Source organism: Saimiri boliviensis, chromosome 20, assembly GCF_048565385.1.
Source record: "Saimiri boliviensis isolate mSaiBol1 chromosome 20, mSaiBol1.pri, whole genome shotgun sequence".
NCBI classification, from domain to species: domain Eukaryota; kingdom Metazoa; phylum Chordata; class Mammalia; order Primates; family Cebidae; genus Saimiri; species Saimiri boliviensis.
In genome coordinates this window covers 41,058,527-41,083,469 of record NC_133468.1, presented here as the reverse complement: position 1 = coordinate 41,083,469, position 24,943 = coordinate 41,058,527, and the positions used below count along the sequence as shown (strand labels likewise).

General features: G+C 54.5%; 1 protein-coding gene across 3 annotated transcripts; it reads left to right on the top strand.

The window, feature by feature from the left end:
• The first annotated feature begins 1,377 nt into the window (after window positions 1-1,377).
• Window positions 1,378-19,752, top strand: ASL (argininosuccinate lyase). 3 transcript variants are annotated; one of them, XM_039460332.2, is made up of 17 exons: window positions 1,378-1,459; window positions 1,615-1,669; window positions 7,447-7,641; window positions 8,007-8,090; window positions 8,499-8,555; window positions 8,697-8,794; window positions 13,083-13,160; window positions 13,241-13,318; window positions 13,809-13,861; window positions 14,227-14,289; window positions 15,300-15,414; window positions 15,576-15,660; window positions 15,747-15,806; window positions 16,087-16,170; window positions 18,597-18,677; window positions 19,135-19,241; window positions 19,344-19,752. In XM_039460332.2, the coding sequence occupies exons 2-17, from the start codon at window positions 1,658-1,660 to the stop codon at window positions 19,486-19,488; spliced, it is 1,395 nt and encodes a 464-aa protein (XP_039316266.1). In that variant the 5' UTR covers window positions 1,378-1,459; window positions 1,615-1,657; the 3' UTR covers window positions 19,489-19,752. The 3 variants fall into 3 exon arrangements, with proteins under 3 accessions (XP_039316266.1, XP_039316269.1, XP_074246748.1); XM_039460335.2 differs by lacking the exon at window positions 18,597-18,677; XM_074390647.1 differs by lacking the exons at window positions 8,499-8,555; window positions 18,597-18,677.
• The last annotated feature ends 5,191 nt before the right edge of the window (window positions 19,753-24,943 follow it).

Genomic DNA, 24,943 nt, shown 5'->3' with positions numbered 1-24,943 from the left:
TTATGGCACACTTAAGAGACTACAGAGGCTGGGCACAGTGGCTTACGCCTCTTATCTCAGCACTTTGAAAGGCCGAGGCAGGTGGATCATTTGAGGTCAGGAGTTTGAGACCAGCCTGACCAACACGGTGAAATCCCATCTCTACTAAAATGCAAAAAAGTTTAGCTGGGATTGATGGCGCATGCTTGTAATCCCAGCTATGTAGGAGGCTGAGGCAGGAGAATCACTTGATACCAGCAGGTAGAGTTTGCAGTGAGCTGAGATAGCACCACTGCACTCCAGCCTGGGTGACAGAGCAAGACTCCCTCTCAAAAAAAAAAAAAATACTTAAATAAAAATAAAAAATAAAATAAATAGTAAGAGACTACAGAATAGTGTAAACATAACTTTTTTTTCTTAAGGCTAGGTCTCACTAAAAGAGGCCAAAATGCAGTGGCATGATCATAGTTCACTGTAACCTTGAACACCTGAGCTCAAGTGATCCACCTGAGTAGCTGGGATTTTAGGTGTGTACCACCACATCCGGCTAGCTTTTTTATTTTTAATTTTTTGAAGGAGAGTCTTGCTGTGTTTCCCAGGCTGGTCTCAAACTCCTGGCCTCAAGCTATCCTCCTGTGCTTGCCTCCTAAGCGCTGGGCATGGGCCACTGTGCCAAGCCTAAACATAACTTTTATTGTTATTATTATTATTATTTTTTGAGACGGAGTTTCGCTCTTGTTACCCAGGCTGGAGTGCAATGGCGCGATCTCGGCTCACCGCAACCTCCGCCTCCTGGGTTCAGGCAATTCTCCTGCCTCAGCCTCCCGAGTAGCTGGGATTACAGGCACGCGCCACCATGCCCAGCTAATTTTTAGTATTTTTAGTAGAGATGGGGTTTCACCTTGTTGACCAGGATGGTCTCGATCTCTTGACCTCGTGATCCACCCGCCTCGGCTTCCCAAAGTGCTGAGATTACAGGCGTGAGCCACGGCGCCCGGGCTCCTCAGTGCGTTTCTAACTCTGTCACTGGCGCATAGAGGTGCTCGGTACACGTTTGTTGAATGAATGAATGAATGAGCGAGCATGCCATTTCTCCTTGTGTATCTTATGAACCCGCCAAGCCCGGGCCCGATGTCGTAGCCTGTACCCCTGGCCCGAGTCTCCAGCACCCTGCGTGTCTGCTGACCACAGCACGAACGCGGGGGCACCCCCGTCCCCAAGCCAAGCCCCGCCCCCTTCCCCGCCGGGGTCCCGGCAGACCCTTTCCCCACCCCGGGGCCGCTCAGCCTCCAGGGCAGCCGGCGGCCCCGCCCACGGCCAGGATTGGAGGATGGGGGCACCGCCCACCCCGCCGGGCGGCCTCCTATTGGCGCGGCCGCCGGCAGGGGCGGGGACAGGGTTGGGCGGCAGCTGACGCCACCCGGGCCCGAAAAGCCCAGCCCCGTGGCGGGCGCGACACTGACCGCGGGGCCAGGCCGAGGTGAGTGCGCGGCGGCCGGGCGGGCGCGGAGGGCGCGGGGAACCGCGGCGTCCGCAGGCTGCGCCCCGCCGAGGGCCGTGCCGGGAGCTCGGGGCCGGCCCGGCGCGGGGGACCCTGCCGGCACCGGAGGTCGTCAGCCGCGTCTTGTCTTCCAGACCCGAAGGACCGAGGCTTCCGGACGACCAGGAACCGCCCAACATGGCCTCGGAGGTGAGTGGGACCTCCGGGCTCCGCAGGGGAGGGTGCGGGCGCCAGACCCGCTCGGCCACCCCGCCGGGAGTCGCGCCCCCCGCCCTCCCGGGCGCACCTGCTGGAGCTCAGCCGCCGCCAGCCACGCCTCAGGGGCGCAGTGGGTCTGCCCGGTGGGGAAAGCGCCCCAGCCACGCCTCCAGGGGCGCAGTGGGTCTGCCCGGTGGGAAAAGCGCCCCAGCCACGCCTCAGGGGCGCAGTGGGTCTGCCCGGTGGGGAAAGCGCCCCAGCCATGCCTCCAGGGGCGCAGTGGGTCTGCCCGGTGGGGAAAGCGCCCCAGTCACGCCTCAGGGGCGCAGTGGGTCTGCCCGGTGGGAAAAGCGCCCCAGCCACGCCTCAGGGGCGCAGTGGGTCTGCCCGGTGGGGAAAGCGCCCCAGCCATGCCTCCAGGGGCGCAGTGGGTCTGCCCGGTGGGGAAAGCGCCCCAGTCACGCCTCAGGGGCGCAGTGGGTCTGCCCGGTGGGAAAAGCGCCCCAGCCACGCCTCAGGGGCGCAGTGGGTCTGCCCGGTGGGAAAAGCGCCCCAGCCACGCCTCAGGGGCGCAGTGGGTCTGCCCGGTGGGAAAAGCGCCCCAGCCACGCCTCAGGGGCGCAGTGGGTCTGCCCGGTGGGAAAAGCGCCCCAGCCACGCCTCAGGGGCGCAGTGGGTCTGCCCGGTGGGGAAAGCGCCCCAGCCATGCCTCCAGGGGCGCAGTGGGTCTGCCCGGTGGGGAAAGCGCCCCAGTCACGCCTCAGGGGCGCAGTGGGTCTGCCCGGTGGGAAAAGCGCCCCAGCCACGCCTCAGGGGCGCAGTGGGTCTGCCCGGTGGGAAAAGCGCCCCAGCCACGCCTCAGGGGCGCAGTGGGTCTGCCCGGTGGGAAAAGCGCCCCAGCCACGCCTCAGGGGCGCAGTGGGTCGGCCCGGTGGGGAAAGCGCCCCAGCCACGCCTCCAGGGGCGCAGTGGGTCTGCCCGGTGGGGAAAGCGCCCCAGCCATGCCTCCAGGGGCGCAGTGGGTCTGCGCGCACCCACAGGAGCGCCTGCCGGTGGGATAAGCGCCCCCAGCCTTCAGCCCCCACCTCCGCACTCCTTTCCTCGCGTCCTCCCGTCAGGGCCCCCGCCACACGCACCCCTTCTCCTGCTACCGCACCTGTCCCTGTTTATAGAAGAAAAATCAGCCCCTCAAGTACTTTTGTCCTTGACCCTGGCATGTGGAAAGAGCCAGGGGGCAGGGGACCTCGCCCCGGGGCTCCAGCAGCCCTTCCTGACCCCCGGCTTCTCTTCCTGACCACTGAGATGACCGAGTTCCAGGCACAGGGTTCCTGCCTTGGGCCTCAGTTGATTTGTCTGGCAATGGGGTGGTCACAGCTGTCGGCCTCCCTCTGTAAGGCCATTGCTTTGGACCCTTCAAGTGAATGGGGCTGTTGGCCTGATGCCTGATGAAGGGAACCCTGCGAGCATGAGGTCTGGGTTCCAGCCCCTTCTGGCCCTCACTAGGTAGAAATTCACTTCTTCTCTCTCAGTGCCCTGCAAGTTTCTGGATCATGGGGGAGGAAACGGGGAGGGCCCGGACTTTGGAGCTAAATAGACTTGGGTTTCTGTACCCGTCACTCCAGCCCTCTGAGCCTCTTTCTTCATTTGTGAAATAGGGGTAACACTGCCCACCTCATAAAAGGGCGTAATAACATATGTCCAGTCCCTAGCCCAGGGCCAAGCAACAGGAGGTGCTCAATAAACAGTGGCTAGCCACACAGTACCGCTATTTCTACTTTGGGAGGGTGAGGCTGGAGGACTGCTGGAGCCCAGGAATTCTAGACCAGCCTGGGCAACATAGTGAGACGCCGTCTCTACAAAAAATTTTTGAAAATTACCCCTGTGTGCTGGCATACACCTGTAATCTCATGGGAAGCAGAGGCAGGAGGATCCCTTAAGCCCAGGAATTTGAGGCTGCAGTGAGTATGATCTCACCACTGCACTCCAGCCCAGGCAACACTGAGATCCAGTCTCAAAATACAAAAAAACCCACCAGGTGTGGTGCCTCACGCCTGTAATTCCAGAACTTTGGGAGGCCGAGGCAGGGAGATCACCTGAGGTCAGGAGTTCAAGACCAGCCTGGCCAACATGGTGAAACCCCATCTCTACTAAAAATACAAAAATTAGCCATGCGTGGTGGCAGGCACCTGTAGTCCCAGCTATTTGGGAGCCTGGGTTAGAAGAATCACTTGAACCCAGGAGGTGGAGGTTGCAGTGAGCCAAGATTGCACCACTGCACTCCAGCCTGGGTGACAGAGTGAGACCCCATCTAAAAAAAAAAAAAAAAAAAAAAACACAAACAAACAGCTACTAGGGAGGCTGAGGCAGGAGAATTGCTAGAACCAGGGAAGCGGAGGTTGCAGTGAACCAAGATCATGCCACTGCACTCCAGCCTGGGCAACAAGAGCAAAACTCCTTCTCAAAAAAAAAAAAAACAAACCACACTCACAAAAAACCACAAACCCCCAAAACTGATATTTCCCACGTGCATTCGACCTTGACTGTTGCTCATTCAACCCAGCCCAACTCAGTTCGCCATCCCCTGGCCCCGAAGAGACCATTCTGGCCTAGATGTGTCCTGGCTTGGAGTAGCACCTTCTGTTACCACACTGGGCCTCCCCTCTCCTCAGTGCCCAAGGGGAGACCCCACTCTGATCTCCCCGTGGGGTCCTATTCTGCCTGCCAGTAAGGGAAGGAGCCTGGTCCTGGTCCTAGAGCAGAGTGGTTTGCCCTCCGACCAGCACAGCACTCCCGGTGACCTCAGCTTGCCCCAGGCCCTCCTGTAGGTTGGCACTAATTGGTTTGGCTGTGGCCCCGCTTATTAAGTAGTAGTTATTTTTATTAACATCCCAGGCCGGGTGGCCCAAGAACCCCCTGGGGGAGGTGGTGCCAGGCTCCTGGCTGAGGGGCAGGCTGGCTCCAGTTATGACTGGCTGGTCCCAGTGATCAGGACCAGGGCCCCATGTGGCACGTTGCTAGAGATCTAGGCTTGGTGGGGCAGCCGTGGGGTAAGAAGCAGGACCAGCTCAAAAGACCAGTGGGGGCGGAGGCTGCCTCTGCAGGGCAGAGTCCTTTGGCAGCCAGAGCTGTTGGGCATGGAAAGGTCAGCTCACAGCTCAGGACCAGAGCACTGTAGAGGTCTCTGGGGTGCACAACAGAATCAGGAGCGGAGCTGAAGCACTCCTATCCCCTGCCAGCTCTCCCCTAGTAACAGCTGACATTTCCCGAGTCCTTCCTGAGCACCAGGCATCGTGTTATGGATGCAGTTTGCAAGTGTTATCTGATTGAATGCTCACAACAAGGCTATCAGATAGGTACTATTATCCTTAACTTCTTATTTTTGAGAAAGAGTCTTCCTCTGTCACCCAGGCTGCAGTCAATGGCATCATCTCTGCTCACTGCAAACTCTGCCTCCAGGATTAAGTGATTCTCCTGCTTCAGACTCCCAAGTAGCTGAGACTACAGCTGCCTGCCACCGCACCTGGTTAATTTTTGTATTTTTAGTACAGACGGGGTTTCACCACGTTGGCCAAGCTGGTCTCGAACTCCTGACCTCAAGTGATCCACCCGCCTGGGCCTCCCAACCCTGAGGTTTAACAATAGGCCCCGGGCCAGGTGATTAACAGAGGTCTGGCGCATTGCAGGGGGACAGAGGAAAACATATGTCCCCATTGGCCACCGCAGACTCCCTTCCTCCCAAAGGATGCCAGTGCAGTGACATGCCCACCTCTACCCCCCTCCCTCCCAGTCCTTGGCACTCCCGGCACTAGGTCTGCTCCCCAGGTGTTCTATACCCTCCCCAATCTGTCCCATGCCCTGGCCTCTGCCCTTTTTCAAAACATAGATGTGGCCGGCACCTTGGCTGGTGCCTGTAATCCCAGCACTTCGGGAAGCTGAGGCTGGAGGATTGCTTGAGCCCAGGAGTTCAAGACTAGCCTGGGCAACATAGTGAGAAGCTGACTCTACAAAATTTAAAAAAAAATTTTAATCTGGGTGTGGTGGTGCATGCCTCTAGTCCCAACTACTGGGGAAGCTGAGGAGGGAGGATTGGTTGAGCCCAGGAGTTTGAGGCTGCAGTGAGCTATGATGGCACCCCTGCACTCCAGCCTGTGAGACCCTGTCTCTAAAAAAGAATTTTAAAAAAATGTTTAAAGAACAAAACTGGCCAGGCATGGTGGCTCATGCCTGTAATCCCAGCACATTGGGAGGTCAAGGCAGGTGGATCACCTGAGGTCGGGAGTTCAAGTCCAGCCTGGCCAACATGGTGAAACCCCGTCTCCACCAGGAGAATCGGCTTGAACCCAGAAGTGGAGGTTGCAGTGAGCCGAGATTGCGCCACTGCACTCCAGCCTGGGCAACAGAGCAAGACTCCATCTCTTTTTTTTTTTTTTTTTTTTTTTTTTTTGAGACGGAGTTTCGCTCTTGTTACCCAGGCTGGAGTGCAATGGCGCGATCTCGGCTCACCGCAACCTCCGCCTCCTGGGTTCAGGCAATTCTCCTGCCTCAGCCTCCTGAGTAGCTGGGATTACAGGCACGCGCCACCATGTCCAGCTAATTTTTTGTATTTTTAATAGAGACGAGGTTTCACCATGTTGACCAGGATGGTCTCGATCTCTTGACCTCGTGATCCACCCGCCTCGGCCTCCCAAAGTGCTGGGATTACAGGCTTGAGCCACCGCGCCCGACCAAGACTCCATCTCAAAAAAAAAAAAAAAAGAACAAAACGTAGATGTCTACATATCATCTCTCTGCCCTTCAATCCTGGGAAATAAGGGGTCACCCAGTGACCTCCTAGAAGGGAGTGACAATGGGGGGTGTCAGGGTGCTCTTCAGAGCCAAGGGAGTGGTAGGAATTGGGATCTTAGTCCGGCTCCAAGCTGTGAGGGAGAGTTGCAAGGTATCATGCTTGGTGGAGACCAGAGCCAATCCCAGAGGCCCCGGTGGAACAGGGGTGAAGAGTATGGGTTCTGACTTCAGACTCTGGGCTGCAGCCCTGGCTCACCCACCCTGAGTGAGGGCAGGCTGCAGGCCTCTCTGTGCCTCAGTTTCCCCCTCTCCATAGTGGAATCGTATTGGTGTCTACCCCAGAGAATTGTGTCAGCAATTAGGATGGCACCTGGCACCTTGGCCAGTCACAGGAAAGGTTCCAGAAGCTCTGCTGTGGTCCCAGGGGTGCCTCGGGCCCTGCCACCATCTCCTTGGAGTGGTGTCATGTTGTGGGAAAGAAACCCCAACTTCAAGGCCAGACGCAGTGGCCCATGCATGTAACCCCAGCACTCTGGGAAGTGAGATAGGAGAATCACCTGAGGATCACCAGCCAGGCCAACATAGTGAAACCCCGTCTCTACTAATAATACAAAAATCATCTGGGTGTGGTGGTGGGCGCCTGCAGTCCTAGCTACTCAGGAGGCTGAGGCAGGAAAATCTCTTGAACCCAGGAGGCAGAGGTTGCAGTGAGCCAGAGTCAAGCCAGTGCATTCCAGCCTGGCCGACAGAGCAAGACTCTGTCTCAAAAAAAAAAAACAAAACCCAAACTTCAGTGTCCAACCACATTCCCACACTCACTCCCAGGGTGACTCCGGGAAGGTCTCAGCCTTCTTGTCTGCCCAGTTAGAATGATCTGATGCCCCTGCGACCATCAGGCTTGATAAGTTTCCTGAGGACTCTTTGCAAGAGGTACTGTTCTGGAGGGTGGAGAAGAGACTCATTGTTCCTACTTTCCTGGCCAGAGCGGGAAGCTGTGGGGTGGCCGGTTTGTGGGTGCAGTGGACCCCATCATGGAGAAGTTCAACGCATCCATCACCTACGACCGGCAGCTGTGGGAGGTGGATGTTCAAGGCAGTAAAGCCTACAGCAAGGGCCTGGAGAAGGCAGGGCTCCTCACCAAGGCCGAGATGGACCAGATACTCCATGGCCTAGACAAGGTACCTCGGCCCAAGCCCCACCCGAGGCCCCTCCCTGTGGCCCCGGCTCCCACCAAATCCCTGAGCAAGTAGTGCAGTGTTGCCGGTCTGTGGTTTCACACTGAACTAATTACGTACGCAAGTGCTGTTTAACTGTGTGCCTTGATGACCGCCCCTCTCCATCCTCTAATGACCGCTGTGGCCCACATGGCTCATGGGTGAAGGTGTGCTGGGCCCGAGATGGCCCCTCCCAGGGTGGGCTTCCAGGACTCAGCTCCTGGACAGGCACAGTCAGTCATGAGGGATCGGGTGGGAGCAGGGCAGGGCCTCTCCTGGCTGCTGATACCTGCTCACCTGACCCCTGGCATTGCTGCTACCTGCTATAGGTGGCTGAGGAGTGGGCCCAGGGCACCTTCAAGCTCAACCCCAATGATGAGGACATCCACACAGCCAACGAGCGCCGCCTGAAGGTACGACCCTTGCAGCCCCACTGATTTCCCGGCCTCCCCACTCTACCAGATCCCGGGCCACTTTGAGCATTAGCACCATCGTTCTGTTTACTTCACCATCGGCAGACAGCAGCAGAGACCTCAGGACATGGGCCAGGCGCAGTGGCTTATGCCTGTAATCCTAGCACTTTGGGAGGCTGAGGTGGGAGGATCGCTTGAGGCCAAGACTTCAAGACCAGCCTGGACAACATAATGAGGTTCTATAACTACGAAAAAAAAAAAAAGAACAAAAGGCCTCAGCAGAAATTTGGGCAGGTCCCAGGATCCTGGGGTAGGGTGGGAGGTTGGCAGGGCTGATGAACCCTGCCCTGCCTGGGTGGACCTCTCTGGGGATATAGACTGTGATCCTGGGCCTCCCTTCACCTCCAGGAGCTCATTGGCGAAACCGCAGGGAAGCTGCACACGGGACGCAGCCGGAATGACCAGGTGCCTCTAGCCCTCCACCGACCCTGCTCCATGCTGTCCCAACCTCAGGGAGCACAGGGGGCAGTCAGAGCTCAGCAGGGTCCTGGCTCCCCAGGGAAGCAACATGCCAGCCCCCCTGAGCACCACCTCCCCCTCGCACAGGTGGTCACGGACCTCAGGCTGTGGATGCGGCAGACCTGCTCCATGCTCTCGGGCCTCCTCTGGGAGCTCATCAGGACCATGGTGGATCGGGCAGAGGCGTGAGTCCCCCAGGGACACCCAGGGGGCAGGGAGAGGTGTGATGGCAGCCTGAACAGCAGACCTAGGTGGCAAGGGTGAACAGGGTGGAGGTGCCAGGCCCTGTGGCACAGGGACACCCTAGAACTCCAGGATCAAGGCAGAGCAGCCAGGAGTGGGGCATTTCCTGCGGGCTCCAATACTCCCATGCCAGTCCAGCTCAGCAGGCAGGGAATACTCACCCTTCGTGGGGCTGGGTGTGGTGGCACGTGACTGTAATCCCAGCACTTTGGGAGGCTGGGGTGGGTGGATCATCTGAGGTCAGGAGTTCAAGACCAGCCTGACCAACATGGTGAAACTCTATCTCTATTATAAATACAAAAATTAGTTGGGTGTTGTGGTGTGCGCCTGTAGTCCCACCTACTCAGCAGGCTGAGGCAGGAGAATTGCTTGAACCCAGGAGACAGGTTGCAATGAGCCAAGATCACACCACTGCATGGCAGCCTGGGCGACAGACTGAGACTCCATCTCAAAAAATAAAATAAAATAAAAAGAAAGAAAACACAGCTATGTACAGTGGTTCATGCCTGTAATTGCAGCACTTTGGGAGGCCAAGGTGGGAGGATCACTTGAGGTCAGGAGTTCAAGACCAGCCTGGCCAACATGGTGAAACCCCATCTCTAAAAAAAATTAAAATAAATAGGCCGGGTGCGGTGGCTCAAGCCTGTAATCCCAGCACTTTGGGAGGCCGAGGCGGGTGGATCACGAGGTCGAGAGATCGAGACCATCCTGGTTAACATGGTGAAACCCCGTCTCTACTAAAAATACAAAATTAGCTGGGCATGGTGGCGCGTGCCTGTAATCCCAGCTACTCAGGAGGCTGAGGCAGGAGAATTGCCTGAACCCAGGAGGCGGAGGTTGCGGTGAGCCGAGATCGCGCCATTGCACTCCAGCCTGGGTAACAAGAGCGAAACTCTGTCTCAAAAAAAAAATAAAACAAAATAAAAATAAAAATAAATAAATAAAATAAATAAATAAATAAATAAAAAGAAAGAAAGAAAACTCACCCTTTGAGGGTTTGAGGGCAGGAAGCTAAGGCACTAGCTTGGCTGTACCTGGAGCAGCCAGAGTTACCCCCTACCCTGCCTGTTCACCAGTCTTCCATCCCACACTCCAGGTCTCCACCCAGCCCATCTGGCAAAAGACAGAGCCAAAGGCTGCCTCCTGCTGACTCATACCAGGCTTTGGCTTCTGGGACCTGGTGTCTTTGGATCTGGATTTGTTTCTTGCAGACCTGGATGAGGAGCTGCTGAGAATTCTCTATGTGTTGTCAGAGACTCCTCCTTTTCCTCAACTCCCTGTTACCCCTATTTCACACACCTGGAGGGAAGCAGAGGACACGAATTGTCACCCTGGAGATGGAGCTGGATTGCTAGCAGGAACAGGGAGTGTCTGCTACTGAGTTCAGGGTTTCTTTTTTTTTTTTTTTTGAGACAGAGTCTTGCTCTGTTTCCCAGGCTGGAGTGCAGTAGCATGATGTCAGCTCACAACCACTGCCTTTGGGTTCAAGTGATTCTCCTGCCTCTGCCTCCTGAGTAGCTGAGATTACAGGAGCCCACCACCACGCCCAGCTAATTTTTTGTATTTTTAGTAGAGACAGGGTTTCATCATGTTGGCCAGGCTGGTCTTGAACCCCTGACCTCAAGTGATCCACCTGCCTTGGCCTCCCAAAGTGCTGGAATTACAGGGATTCAGGGTTTCTTTAATTGTTGTTTTTTTTTTTTTAGACAAGCTCCCACTTTGTCCCCTAGTCTGGAGTGCAGCAGTGCGATCTTGGCTAACAGCAAACTCTGCTTCTTGGGTTCAAGTGATTCTCAGCCTCAGCTTCCCAAGTAGCTGGGATTACAGGTGTGTGCCACCACCACGTCCAGCTAATTTTTGTATTTTTTCCAACAGAGATGGGTTTTGCCATGTTGGCCAGGCTGGTCTCAAACTCCTGAGCTCAGGTGATCTGCCCACGTTGGCCTGCCAAAGTGCTGGGATTACAGGCAGAAGCCAGCCTAATTAAATTTTTTTTTTTTAGTTTTTTTTTAGTTTTTTTTTTTTGAGACGGAGTTTCGCTCTTGTTACCCAGGCTGGAGTGCAATGGCGCGATCTCGGCTCACCGCAACCTCCGCCTCCTGGGCTCAGGCAATTCTCCTGCCTCAGCCTCCTGAGTAGCTGGGATTACAGGCACACGCCACCATGCCCAGCTATTTTTTTTGTATTTTTAGTAGAGACGGGGTTTCACCATGTTGACCAAGATGGTCTCGATCTCTTGACCTTGTGATCCACCCGCCTCGGCCTCCCAAAGTGCTGGGATTACAGGCTTGAGCCACCGCGCCAGGCCAATTTTTTTTTTAATTTTTAATTTTTCTTTTTTTCTTTTTTTTTTTTTAAAGACAGGGTTTCACCATGTTGGTCAGGCTGGTCTTGAACCCCCGACCTCAGGTGATCCGCCTGCCTTGGCCTCCAAAGTGCTTGGATTACAGATGTGAGCCACCGCGCCCGGCCAATTTTTTTTTTTTTTTTTTTTTAGGACGAAGTCTTGCACTGTTTCCCGGGCTGGAGTGCAGTGGTGCAATCTTGGCTCATTGCATTCTCTGCCTCCTGGGTTCAAGCAATTCTCCTGCCTCAGCCTCCAAGTAATTGGGATTACAGGCATGTGCCACCATGCCCAGCTAATATTTATTTGTATTTTTACTAGAGATGAGGTTTCGCTATGTTGGCCAGATTGATCTCAAACTCCTGACCTTGTGATCTGCCCCCCTCAGCCTCCCAAAGTGCTGGGATTACAGGCATGAGCCACCGCGCCTGGCCTAAATTGTTAACTTTTTAAATTGTCTTTAGATATGAGGTCTTGCTCTGTCACCTAGGATGGAGTGCAGTGGCTTGGTTAATAGCTCACTGCAGACTCAAACTCCTGGACTCAAACAACCCTCCTACCTCAGCTTTCTGAGTACCTAGGACCACAATAGCGAGTTTTAAAAATTTTTTACATAAACGGGGTCTTACTATGTAGCTTAGGCTGGTCTCAAACTACCAGCCTCAAATGATCCTTCCCTCTTGGCCTCCCAAAGTGCTGGGACTATAGGCTTGAGCCACCATGCCTTGCCTTGAGTACAGGATTTTTTTTTTATATGGTGGCTCACATTTGTAATCCCAGCCCTTTGGGAGGCCAAGGCAGGAGGATCACTGGAACCCAGGAGTTTCAGACCACCCAGAGCAAGATAGCAAGACCCCATCTTTACAAAAAATTAAAAATTAACTGGGCATGGTGGCATGACTCTGTAGCTGCAGCTACTCAGGAAGCTGAGGCAGGAGGATCATTTGAGCTCAGGAAATCGAGGCAGCAGTGAGCTGTGATCGTGCCATTGCACTCCAGCCTCAGCAACAGAAGGAGACTTGGCTCTAAAAACAAAAACAAAACAAAACAACAAGAAAAGAGGAGCATCTTCTCAAAAAATGGGTTTAAAAAAATTTTTTTTTGGCCGGGCGCGGTGGCTCAAGCCTGTAATCCCAGCACTTTGGGAGGCCGAGGCGGGTGGATCACGAGGTCGAGAGATCGAGACCATCCTGGTCAACGTGGTGAAACCCCGTCTCTACTAAAAATACAAAAAATTAGCTGGGCATGGAGGAGCGTGCCTGTAGTCCCAGCTACTCAGGAGGCTGAGGCAGGAGAATTGCCTGAACCCAGGAGGCAGAGGTTGCGGTGAGCCGAGATCGCGCCATTGCACTCCAGCCTGGGTAACAAGAGCGACACTCTGTCTCAAAAAAAAAAAAAAATTTTTTTTAAAAAAGAAAGAAAACAGGAGCATCACTCGAAGCAGCTCTGCCTCTGCCCTGCCTACTTGAATGAGGGACAGGGCGTCTCACCTGCTTGGAGCAGCTCTTTATGAGCCCCAGCTATTTTTGGGGTCTTCAAGCCAAGCCTCCCATGGCTAAGTCATACCTGACACCGGTGTCCTCCCCTGTTCCGGCCCCGCCTCAGAGATGCTGAGTGACAGAGGCTCAGGCCTCGGGTGTTCCTGGCAAAGCCTCACCCCGGGAGGCCCCACAGCTCAGGCCCAGTGCATGGTTCACATGGCCCCACTTCCGGCCTCTTTTTCCCTTACGATTCTTTGTCCCTGGGAGATCCCGGATCCCTCATTCAGGTGCAGTGCTGCAGAGCAACACTTCTTCCCAGGGGTGACCCAGGTCTGCAGGGTCCCAGTGTCACCGGCGGGCCTTGCCCCAGCCTCCACCCGAGCCCCTGCTCCCCTTTCCCCACAGGGAATGTGACGTCCTCTTCCCAGGGTACACCCACCTGCAGAGGGCCCAACCCATCCGCTGGAGCCACTGGATTCTGAGGTGAGCTGGGCGAGGTGCAGGGGCCATGCTGGAGGGGAGGAGCCGACTGCCCTGACCCTCCTGCCCCCGGCTTCCCACAGCCACGCCGTGGCGCTGACCCGAGACTCCGAGCGGCTGCTGGAGGTGCGGAAGCGGATCGATGTCCTGCCCCTGGGGAGGTGGGTGAGGCTCTAGTGCCCCGAGGGCCTCGGGGGGCAGGCTGCTGCATAGCCTTAGGAATTGACAGACGAGCTGGGAAGCGCAGAGTGGGACAGAAAGCTGGGTTATCTGCTCAGAGGGGGACCGTGCATGGAGCCCCAGCTCCCACCAAGATGGGGACGACCAAGCCAGTGAGTGTGTCTGAGCAGGGCCAGAGCTCTCCAGCGAGGCTCCTGGCGAGCCCAGCCTGCTGCCCTCAGCCTGACATATGGGGACATGTATCTGGAGACAAGTGTCCTGCACTGAAGGTGCCTTGGTGCTTGGGGATGAGTGTTCTGGGGACACCTGGGGACAAGTGCTGTGCACCCAAGGCGACTGGGCCAGGAAAGGGGCTGAGCTCCAGACAGTCGCCCTGGCAACGAGGGCTTGGTTCTGTGTGTGTGTCTGTCTGTCTGTCTGTTGGGGCTGCCTGCCAGGAGCCCTGGTCACCATGAATCCCTGTCCCTGCAGCGGGGCCATTGCAGGCAATCCCCTGGGTGTGGACCGAGAGCTGCTCCGAGCAGGTGAGATGCCCTGCCCCTCCTCCCCAGGGAGAGTCACCCTCACCTCCCGCCAGGAGCCGCAGTCACACCTGAGACCAGAGGCAGGGGCCTGTGGCTCCTGGTGTAACCTTCATTCATTGCCTATGGGCACTGAACTCATCCAGGCCAGGGGTCACCCATGGCAGGGGCACTTGGTACCGAGAGACTCAGGGCTCCTGCCTCCCTCCTCGGACTGTGCAAAAGTTCCCTCCCACCAGCTCCCACCCAACCCACCCTGATCCTCTTCCCTGATCCTCTTTCCAGGGGGAGGGGGTTGGGTAACCTGGTTGGGGGAGAGGAATCCATTCCCTATGCTCCAGCCCAGCCCTGCTTCCTCCTACCCCCAGAACTCAGCTTCGGGGCCATCACTCTCAACAGCATGGATGCCACCAGCGAGCGTGACTTTGTGGGTGAGTCTTGGGGAGCCAGTCCCTTGCCTTGTGCCTCACTTTTGCCCCCTAGCCTGGCTTCTCTCTAGTCTCCTCCCACCCCCTGTATGGTCAGGGTGGTTGTGGTGATGGATGTACACGAAAGTGTAAACTTTAAATGGGTAAATTGGGCGGGGCATGCTGGCTCACACCTGTACTCCCAGCACTGGCCAACTAAAAATACAAGAATATAGAATTTAGCTAGGTGTGGTGGCGGGTACCTGTAATGCCAGCTACTCAGGAGGCTGAGGCAGGAGAATCACTTGAGCCTGGGAGGCCAAGACGGCAGTGAGCTGAGATCTCGCCAGCACACTCCAGCCTGGGGAACAAGAGTGAAACTCCATCTCAGAAAATGAAATAAAATTAAAAAAAAAAAAAATTAATGAGTAAATTATATGTGAATGGTATCCCAGTAAAGCTGGTTTATTGAAAACAGGAACAATAACAATAACACAAAAGGCTAGGTTCAGGGGCTCACATTTGTAATCCCAGAACTTTGGGAGGCCAAGGCAGGAAGGTTGCTTGAGCCTAGGAGCTTCAGACCAGCCTGGGCAACATAGCAAGACCCCATCTTTACAAAAAATGAAAATTTAGGTTGGGCATGGTGGCTCACACCTCTAATCCCAGCAATTTGGGAGGCTGAGGTGGGCAGACTACGACCTCAGGAGAACAAGTCCATCCTGGCCCAACATGGTGAAACTGCGTCTCTACTAAAAAACACAAAGATTGGCCGGGCGTGGTGCAGAGCGCCTGTAGTCCCAGCTACTCCGGAGGGTGAGGCAGGAGAATCACTTGAACCCAGGAGGTGGAGGTTGCAGTGAGCCGAGATCCACGACAGCACTCCAGCCTGGTGACAGAGTGAGACTCCGTCTCAAAAAAATAAATAAAATTGAGCCAGGTCCCCCACCGCCTAACCTCCTCCTACCCCTGTGTGGCCCGGCTGGGCGGGGCCGCGCGAGGCCTGGTGACTGCGGACCTCTTCTCCCTCCCAGCCGAGTTCCTGTTCTGGGCTTCGCTGTGTGTGACCCATCTCAGCAGGATGGCCGAGGACCTCATCCTGTATGGCACCAAGGAATTCGGCTTCGTGCAGCTCTCGGATGCCTACAGGTAAGCCCCGGGCTGCACCTGCCCCTCCCGGCCTCTGTGTTCCCCGCCCTCCGCGGACGTGGCCTCCTTTCTCCCCGCCCCACCCCTCCACTGACCCGGCCAGCGCGCTACTGGACCAGCCAAGGGTCCAGCCCGTTCAGTGGCCGCGCCTCTGTCCCCAGCACCGGAAGCAGCCTGATGCCCCAGAAGAAAAACCCCGACAGCTTGGAGCTGATCCGGAGCAAGGCTGGGCGCGTGTTTGGGCGGGTGAGCGGGGCAGGGAGAGGGGTGGGGCTGATGGGAGGGACGGCGGCAGGATTCCGGGTCCAGCCTGTGCCTCCGTCTTCCCGCAGTGCGCCGGGCTCCTGATGACCCTCAAGGGACTTCCCAGCACCTACAACAAAGACCTACAGGTGTGAGGCCGGGGCAGGTCCGCCTGCCTACACGCCATGTGCCGGTTCTCGGGACTCTGGCACACCCAGTCAGGGCCCCCGGGATGGCCATACATCCTCCCGTCCTGTGCGCTCAGCCCCATCCGTGGCTGCCCTTGGAGCTCTCTGCCCTTCCTTTGTTGGGGTACTGAGTGTTCTTCCCGTACAAGGCAGCGGGGATTGCCTCAGTGGGGGCAGGGCTGTGGCGATCCCGGGTGCTGGGGGGCTGTTAGGTCCTCACCTCCTGCCGTGTGCCTCCCAGGAGGACAAGGAAGCTGTGTTTGAAGTGTCAGACACCATGAGTGCTGTGCTCCAGGTGGCCACTGGCGTCATCTCTACGCTGCAGGCAAGACCACACCCAGCTGCCTCTCCTCCCCTGGTCCCAAGCCCGGGGGTGGGCGTTCCAGAGGGTGGCTTTTCAAGGAGGGAGGAGCGCCCGGAGGACCTGGGGCCGGGAAGGAGGGGTGTGCTGACTTCTGCTCCTGGGGAACAGGGAAGGGGCAGAAACCGCTGCCACCCAACGGAAGCAGATGAGACTCAAGGGGCCTGGGGCCTGTCAACTGGCCTGACCAAAACCCTTTGTAAAGAAAGGAAAATTTATATAGAGGACGGGCGCAGTGGCTCATGCCTGGAATCCGACACTTTGGGAGGCTGAGGCAGGTGGATCACTTGAGTTCAGGGGTTTGAGACCAGCCTGGCCAACATGGTGAAATCCCATCTCTACTAAAAATACAAAAATTAGCCGGTTATGGTGGAAAGCGCCTGAGTCCCACCTGCTCGGGAGGCTGAGGCAGGAGAATCACTTGAACCCAGGAGATGGAGGTTGCAGGGAGCCGAAATCATGCCATTGCTCTCCAGCCTGGATGACAGAATGAAACTCTGTCTTCAAATGTATAAATAAATTAAATATCTAAAAAAATTTTTTTTTTTTTTTTTTTTTTTGAGACGGAGTTTCGCTCTTGTTACCCAGGCTGGAGTGCAATGGCGCAATCTCGGCTCACCGCAACCTCCGCCTCCTGGGTTCAGGCAATTCTCCTGCCTCAGCCTCCTGAGTAGCTGGGATCACAGGCACGCGCCACCATGCCCAGCTAATGTTTTGTATTTTTAGTAGAGACGGGGTTTCACCATGTTGACCGGGATGGTCTCAATCTCTTGACCTCGTGATCCACCCGCCTCAGCCTCCCAAAGTGCTGGGATTACAGGCTTGAGCCACCGCGCCCGGCAAAAAAAAAAAAAAAATTATTTTTTAGAGAGAGTTTCTGTCTGTCACCCAGGCTGGAGTGCGGTGGTACACTTGTAGCTCACCGCAGCCTCGAACTCCTGGGCTCAAGTGATCCTCCCACCTCAGTCTCCAGAGTAGCTGGGACCACAGGAGTGGTCCACCACCACGTCTGACTAATTTTTAAAATTTTTTGTAAAGACAGGGTCTCCTTATGTTGCTCAGGCTGGTCTCGAACACTTGGCCCCAAGCCATTTTTCTACCTTCATCTCCCTAAGTTTGGGGATTACAGGCGTGAGCCTCTTTGCCTGGCTGATTTCTTTTAAAATCAATTCTTATGGGAAATTTCTGTATCTAACAGCTAGAAAATGCATAATAAGTCCTATGTACTGACGCCCAGCTTCAACAATAATCAACTCACGGACATTCTGGCTCCAACTGTCTTTACCCACAGCCCTCCCCCACTCCTTCACCCCCTTATTTCAAAGCAAATTCCCATCATCACATTATTTCATTCCTAAATAGTTCAGAATGTGTCTTGGCTGGGCACAGAGGCTCACACTGTAATCCCAGCACTTTAGGAGGCTAAGGTGGGCAGATCACTTGAGGTCAGGAGTTTGAGACCAGCCTGGCCAACATGGTGAAACCCAGTCTTTACTGAAAATATAAAAATTAGCTGGGTGTGGTGGCACATGCCTGTAATACCAGCTACTGGATGGGTGAGGCAGGAGACTCGCTTGAACCCGGTAGATGGAGATTGCAGTGAACAGAGATCATGCTATTACACTCCAGCCTGTGTAACAGAGCAAGACTCCATCTCAAAAAAAAAAAAAGAAAGAAAAGAAAAAAGAAAAAAAAAAATGTTTCTTGAAGCTAGTACCCCAACTAGCAGCACCAGCATCACCTCAGAACTTAAATGCAGTGTGAGGCCTCACTCCAGATGGCTGAATCAGAGACTCTGGGGGTAGTCCCCAGCAATTTGTATTTTAAATAAATTCTCCAGTGGCTAGGCCTGGTGGCCCATACCTGTAATCCCAGCACTTTGAGAGGCTGAGGCAGGAGCATTGCTTGAGCCCAGGAGTTCAAAACCAGTCGGAGCAACATAGCGAAACCCTGTCTCTAAAATTAAAAAAATTAAATTATCCAGTTGAGATGGCATGTACCTGTGGTCCCAGCCACTCAGGAGACTGATGTGGGAGGATCCCTTGAGCCCAGGAGATCAAGAATGCAGACAGCCAGATTGCGGCACTGCACTCCAGCCTGGGCAGCAGAGCAAGACCCTGTCTCTAAAAAGGAAAACAAATCCTTCAGGAACTTCTGATGCATGCTAAAGATAAGGACTCTTGGAAAACATAAAGGCCAGTAAACAGTTATAGCACACATAAATACTATCGATAATTATGAGAAGATGGTTCAAGCTGAGGGTGACAGAGCTGAGTGGTAAGAGAGGAGCTGCCCAAGGCAGGGACATGCTGGCGGAGGGGCAGGTCCTGGGCCTGCAGCTTCAGACCCCAGGTCCCCAGGGCTCACCACTTCCCCACCTGCACCCCTAGATTCACCGAGAGAACATGGGACAGGCTCTCAGCCCCGACATGCTGGCCACTGACCTCGCCTATTACCTGGTCCGAAAAGGAGTGAGTGTGTAGCAGTGAGTGGGAGGGGGAGGAGATGGGGTGCCCCCTAGAGGGTAGGGGAACTCAGGAAGGGGCACAGGCAGCCCAGTCTTGTGGCTCACACATGTAATCCCAGTATTTTGGGAGGCCATGGTGGGCGGGTCTCTTGGGGCCAGGAGTTCAAGACCAGCCTGGTCAACATAGTGAAACCCTGTCTCTGCTAAAAATACAATAATTAGCCGGATGTGGTGGCACATTCCTCTAATCCCAGCTACTCAGAAAGCTGAGGCAGGAGAATTTCTTGAAGCTGGCAGGCGGATGTTGCAGTGAGGTGAGATTGAGTCGCTGCACTCCAGCCTGGGCGACAGAATGAGACTTTGTACCCCTCCCTCCAAAAAAAGGAAGGGGTACAGGCAATGGAGGCAGATCAGGGCCCGGAGGAAGCTGCCTCAGGGCCACCTTCCTCCCCGCCACCCAGATGCCATTCCGCCAGGCCCACGAGGCCTCCGGGAAAGCCGTGTTCATGGCTGAGACCAAGGGGGTCGCCCTCAACCAGCTGTCACTGCAGGAGCTGCAGACCATCAGGTGCGGCCCACCCCCTCCCCACGCTGCCTCCTGGTGGATGAGCCTGGGTGCCTGGAGGCCGGGGTGGCCCTCGCCCTGGCCCAGCTCTTCCTCTCTCTGCAGCCCCCTGTTCTTGAGTGACGTGAACCGCGTGTGGGACTACGGGCACAGCGTGGAGCAGTACGGGGCCCTGGGCGGCACTGCGCGCTCCAGCGTCGACTGGCAGATCCGCCAGGTGCGGGCGCTACTGCAGGCACAGCAGGCCTAGGTCCTTCTGCGCCTGCTCCCAAATAAAGTGAGCGTGAGAGGACGCGGCTGTGTGTTTCCTGCCCCAGCCTGGCGCCCTCGAAGCTGAGCTTTCCGGGACTGGCCCGTGGGCATGGTGAGGGACTGGAAAGGCAGGACGGGGTGGCCTGTAATCCCAGCACTTTGGAAGGGCAAGGGTAAGGATGCTTGAGGCCAGGAGATCAAGATCAGCCTGGGCAACACAGGGAGACCCCGTCTCTACCCAGCAATAAAGCAAATAATCAGCCTGGCGTGGCAGTGTATGTCTATAGTCCCAGATACTTGTCAAGCTGAGGCAAGAGGATCACTCGCGCCCAGGGGTGGAGGCTGCGGTGAGCTATGGTCACGCCACTGCATTCTAGCCTGGACAACAGGGAGACCCTGTCTCTCAAAAAACAAATGGAAGCGGAGAAAATTGGGCAAGGGCAGTGAGAGTCACAGACGGGGAAGGAAGAGGGGGCTTGCGTCACAGCCTCTGCCCTGTCCAGGGCCCATCCCCTTCAAACAGGGCAAGGGCAGTGAGAGTCACAGATGGGGAAGGAAGAGGGGCTCCCGTCACAGCCTCTGCCCTGTCCAGGGCCCATCCCCTTCAAACAGGGTGTCAAAGTGACCTCCTAGGCCAGGAGTAGTGGCTCACACCTGTAATCCTAGCACAAGGATTATGGGCAACATAGCAATTTCCCAGCTACCACATTAAAAAAATAAAAGTAGCCAAGCTGGACACGTTGGCTCACAGCTGAAATCCCAGCACTCTAGCAGGGTGAGGCTGGTGGATCACTTGAGGCCAGGAGTTGGAGACCAGCCAGGCCAACATGGTGGAATCCCATCTTTATTAAAAACACAAAAAGTAGCTGGGCGTGGTGGTGCATGCCTGTAATCCTAGCTGCTCGGCAAGTTGAGGCAGGAGAATTGCTTGAACCTGGGAAGCGGAAGTTGCAGTGAGCCTGGGCCACAGAGTGGGACTTTGTCTAAAAAACAAGAAAAAGAAATAGCCAGTTGTGGTGGTGTGTGCCTATAGTCCCAGCGACTTGGAAGGCTGAGGCGGGAGGATCGCTTGAGCACAGCAGTGGGAGGCTCCGGTGAGCTGTGATGGCACCACTTTACTCCAGCCTGAGTGACAGAACAAGACCCTGTCCCTAAAAGAAACAAGAAATGTCTGAAACTTACATTTTATTAACAAAGATAAACAACCTAAACTCAGGGAAGAATGAATAACACCTGCCAAGTGATTTTGAGAGTAATGACAGGTTTTGTTTACTAAAGAACCAAGGCTGCGTGCCGTGGCTCCTGCCTGGAATCCCAGCACTTGGGGGGTCAAGGCGGGCGGATCACCTGAGGCAAGGAGTTGGAGACCAGCCTGGCCAACATGGTGAAACCCCGTCTCCACTAAAAATACAAAGAATTAGCCAGGCACGGTGGCACACGCCTGTAATCCCAGCTACTTGGGAGGCTGAGGTAGGAGAATCGCTTGAACCTGGGAGGCAGAGGTTAAGGTAAGCTGAGATTGCACCTTTGTACTCCAGCCTGGGCAACAAGAGCTAAACTGTCGTAATGATAATAATAAGGCTGGCACAGTGTCTCATGCCTGTAATCACAGCACTCTGGGAGGCTGAGGTGGGTGGATCACCTGAGGTTAGGAGTTTGAGACCAGCCTGGCCAAGATGGTGAAATCCTGTCTACTAAAAATGCAAAAATTAGCTGGGCATGGTGGCAAGTGCCTGTAATCCCAGCTACACAGGAAGCTGAAGCAGGAGAATTGTTTGAACCCAAGAGGCAGAGGTTGCAGTGAGCCAGAATTGTATCATTGCATTCTACCCTGGGTGACAAGAGCAAGAATCCAAATTAAAGAATAAAAATGAGTTGAGTACGGTGGCTCATGCCTATAATCTTAGCACTTTAGGAGGCTGAGGTGGGTGGATCACCTGAGGTCAGGAGTTCAAGACGAGCCTGGCCATCACGGTGAAACCCTATCTTAATAAAAAAAAAAATAAAAATGAGTCCGGGCATGGTGGCTCAGGCCTGTAATCCCAGCACTTTGGGAGGCCAAAGTGGGCAGATCATGAGGTCAGGTGATGGAGACCATCCTGACCAACATGATGAAACCAACCCTCTCTACTAAAAAAAAAAAAAAAAAAAAAATTAGCTGGATGTGGTGGCACACACCTGTAGTCCCAGCTACTTGGGAGGCTGAGGCAGGAGAATTGCTTGAAGCCAGGAGGTAGAGATTGCAGTGAGCCGAGACTGAGCCACTGCACTACAGCCTGGGTGATGATGCGAGACTCCATCTCAAAAAAAAAAAAAAAAAAAAGGAGGGAAGAAGAGGAAAGGGGAGGAAGAGAAGGAGGAGGAAGAGGAGAAAAAACAGCCAGAGGAGGAACAGCCAGGTGTGGCAGCTCATGCCTGTAATCAGAGGAGGAGGAGCACAAGGAGGAGTAGCTCACACCTGTAATCCCAGGAGGAGGATGAGGAGGAACAGCTAGGCCATAGAGCGAGACTCTGTCTCAACAAACAATAAACCAAAAAAACATATGTCTGGGTGTGGTGGCTCACACCTGTAATCCTAGCATTTTGGGAGGCAGAGGCAGGCGGATCACGAAGTCAGGAGTTTGAGACCGACCTGGCCAACATGGTGAAACCCTTTCTCTACTAAAAATGCAAAAATTACCTAGGCATGGTAGCTCCGCCTGTAATCCCAGCTACTCAGAAGCCTAAAGCAGAAGAATTGCTTGAACCTGGGAGGCAGAGGTTGCAGTGAGCCGAGATAGCACTATTGCACTCCTGCCTGGACAACAGAACTCGACTTTATTTTTTTATTTTATTTTATTTTATTTATTTATTTATTTATTTATTGGAGACGGAGTTTCGCTCTTGTTACCCAGGCTGGAGTGCAATGGCGCAATCTCGGCTCACCGCAACCTCCGCCTCCTGGGTTCAAGCAATTCTCCTGCCTCAGCCTCCTGAGTAGCTGGGATTACAGGCACGCGCCACCATGCCCAGCTGATTTTTTGTATTTTTAGTAGAGATGGGGTTTCACCTTGTTGACCAGGATGGTCTCGATCTCTCGACCTCGTGATCCACCCGCCTCGGCCTCGCAATATTTTTTATTTATTACTTAAATTGTAGCAGGAGCCGGGCGCGGTGGCTCAAGCCTGTAATCCCAGCACTTTGGGAGGCCGAGGCGGGTGGATCACGAGGTCAAGAGATCGAGACCATCCTGGTCAACGTGGTGAAACCCCGTCTCTACTAAAAATACAAAATTAGCTGGGCATGGTGGCGCGTGCCTGTAATCCCAGCTACTCAGGAGGCTGAGGCAGGAGAATTGCCTGAACCCAGGAGGCGGAGGTTGCGGTGAGCCGAGATCGCGCCATTGCACTCCAGCCTGGGTAACAAGAGCGAAACTCCGTCTCAAAAAAAAAAAAAAAAAAAAAAAAATTGTAGCAGGAGTGGCTGCGGGAAATGGATTTCCTGAACACCAAATACGGGATGAAAGAGGGTTTTCAATGGCAGGGTTAAATTTCAGGAAGGCAGAAGCTATAGGCAAAATTGTAAAGCTGGCCAGTCACAGTGGCTCACACCTGTAATCCCAGCACTTTTGGGAGGCTGAAGGAGGAGGATCCCTTGGGGCCAGGAGTTCAAGAACAGCTTGGGCAACGTAGGGAGACCCTGTTTCTAATTTAAAAAAAAAAAAAACTGGGTGTGGTGACTCACATCTGTAATCCCAGCATTTTGGGAGGCCGAGGTGTGCAGATCACCTGAGGTCAGGAGTTCAAGACCAACCTGACCAACATAGAGAAACCCCGTCTCTACTAAAAATACAAAATTACCTGGGCGTGGTGGTACCTGCCTATAATCCAGCTACTCAGGAGGCTGAGGCAGGAGAATTGCTGGAACCTGGGAGTTGGAGGTTACAGTGAGCTGAGATCATGCCTCTGCACTACAGTCTGGGTAACAAGACCAAAACTCAGTCTCAAAAAAAAAAAGAAAGAAAATCTTAAAACCATACATGGAGGTTACACATTGGCTTTGGCCTCAAGGATGGGGCATCTCGAAGCAGGGGCTTACAGGTTGTAGGTAGATTAAAAGATGTTCTGGGCTGGGTGGAGTGGCTCACTCCTGTAATCCCAGCACTTTGGGAGGCCAAGGCAGGTGGATCACCTGAGGTCAGGAGTTCGAGACCAGCCTGGCCAATGTGGCGAAACCCTGTCTCAACTAAAAATACAAAGCTGGGCGTGGTGGTGGGTAACTGTAATCCCCATTACTTGGGAGGCTGAGGGAGGAGAATTGCTTGAACTTGGGAGTTGGAGATTGCAGTGAGTGGTGAGATTTCACCATGGTGGTCAGGCTGGTCTTGGACTCCTCACCTCAGGTGATACACCTGCCTCGGCCTCCCAAAGTGCTGGGATTTCAGGCCTGAGCCACTGCTGCTGGCCATTCCGGACGTTCCTAGCAGGTAAATTGGGTGGGAGGTATGCAGCTTTTTTTTTTTTTTTTTTTTTTTTAATTTCTTTGGAGACGGAGTCCCACTCTGTTGCTTAGGCTGGAGCGTGGTGGCACTATTTCAGCTGGCTGCAACCTCCACCTCCCAGGTTCAAGAAATTCTCCTGCCTTAGCCTCCCGAATAGCTGGGATTACAGGTGTGCATCACCACAACCAGCTAATTTTTTGTATTTTTAGTAGAGACAGGGTCTCACCAGGTGACCAGTCTGGTCTTGAACCCTTGACTTCAGGTGTTCTGACTTCAGTTGAACCCCTGACCTCAGCCTCCCAAAGTGGTGGGATTAAAGGCATGAGCCACTGCACCTGGCATATGCAGGTTTTTTTTTTTTTTTTTTTTTTGAGACGGAGTTTCGCTCTCCGTCTTTTTGTTTCCCAGACTAAAATGCAGTGGCACCATCTCAGCTCACTGCAACCTCCACCCCATGGGTTCAAATAATCCTACTGCCTCAGTCTTGCTAGTAGTTGGGACTACAGATTTGTAGCCACCAGGCCCGGCTAATTTTTGTATTTTTAGTAGAGACAGATTTCACCATGTTGCTCAGGCTGGTCTTGAACTGCTGACCTCAAGTGATCCACCTGCCTCAGCCTCCCAAAGTGCTGGGATTACAGGCATGAGCCATCATGCTCTCCCTGGAGGGGAAGTTTATTTAAAAGGCTTTAGAACAGGAAAGAAAGGAAAGGAAAGCATGCTTGAAAGAGACCCAAGAGGGCACGGAAGTCAAGTGTGGTGTTTAACCTTGATTCTAGGACTTTTAGGCTGGCCTCTTTCCCATGATCCTTTCCTTAGGGTGGGCTGCCACAGTGGGCAGGTGAGCCCCTGCCGTGTGTTTAGAAACTGTGTCATACAACCCCATTTTGTCTTTTTTTTTTTTTTGAGACGGAGTTTCGCTCTTGTTACCCAGGCTGGAGTGCAATGGCGCGATCTCGGCTCACCGCAACCT

What these genes read in the sequence shown, in the direction of transcription:
- ASL (XM_039460332.2), top strand. An exon ending in TACTCCATGGCCTAGACAAG is followed by an intron (nt 7,642 to 8,006) that starts GTACCTCGGCCC and finishes TACCTGCTATAG; the next exon opens with GTGGCTGAGGAGTGGGCCCA. An exon ending in GATGTCCTGCCCCTGGGGAG is followed by an intron (nt 13,319 to 13,808) that starts GTGGGTGAGGCT and finishes CTGTCCCTGCAG; the next exon opens with CGGGGCCATTGCAGGCAATC.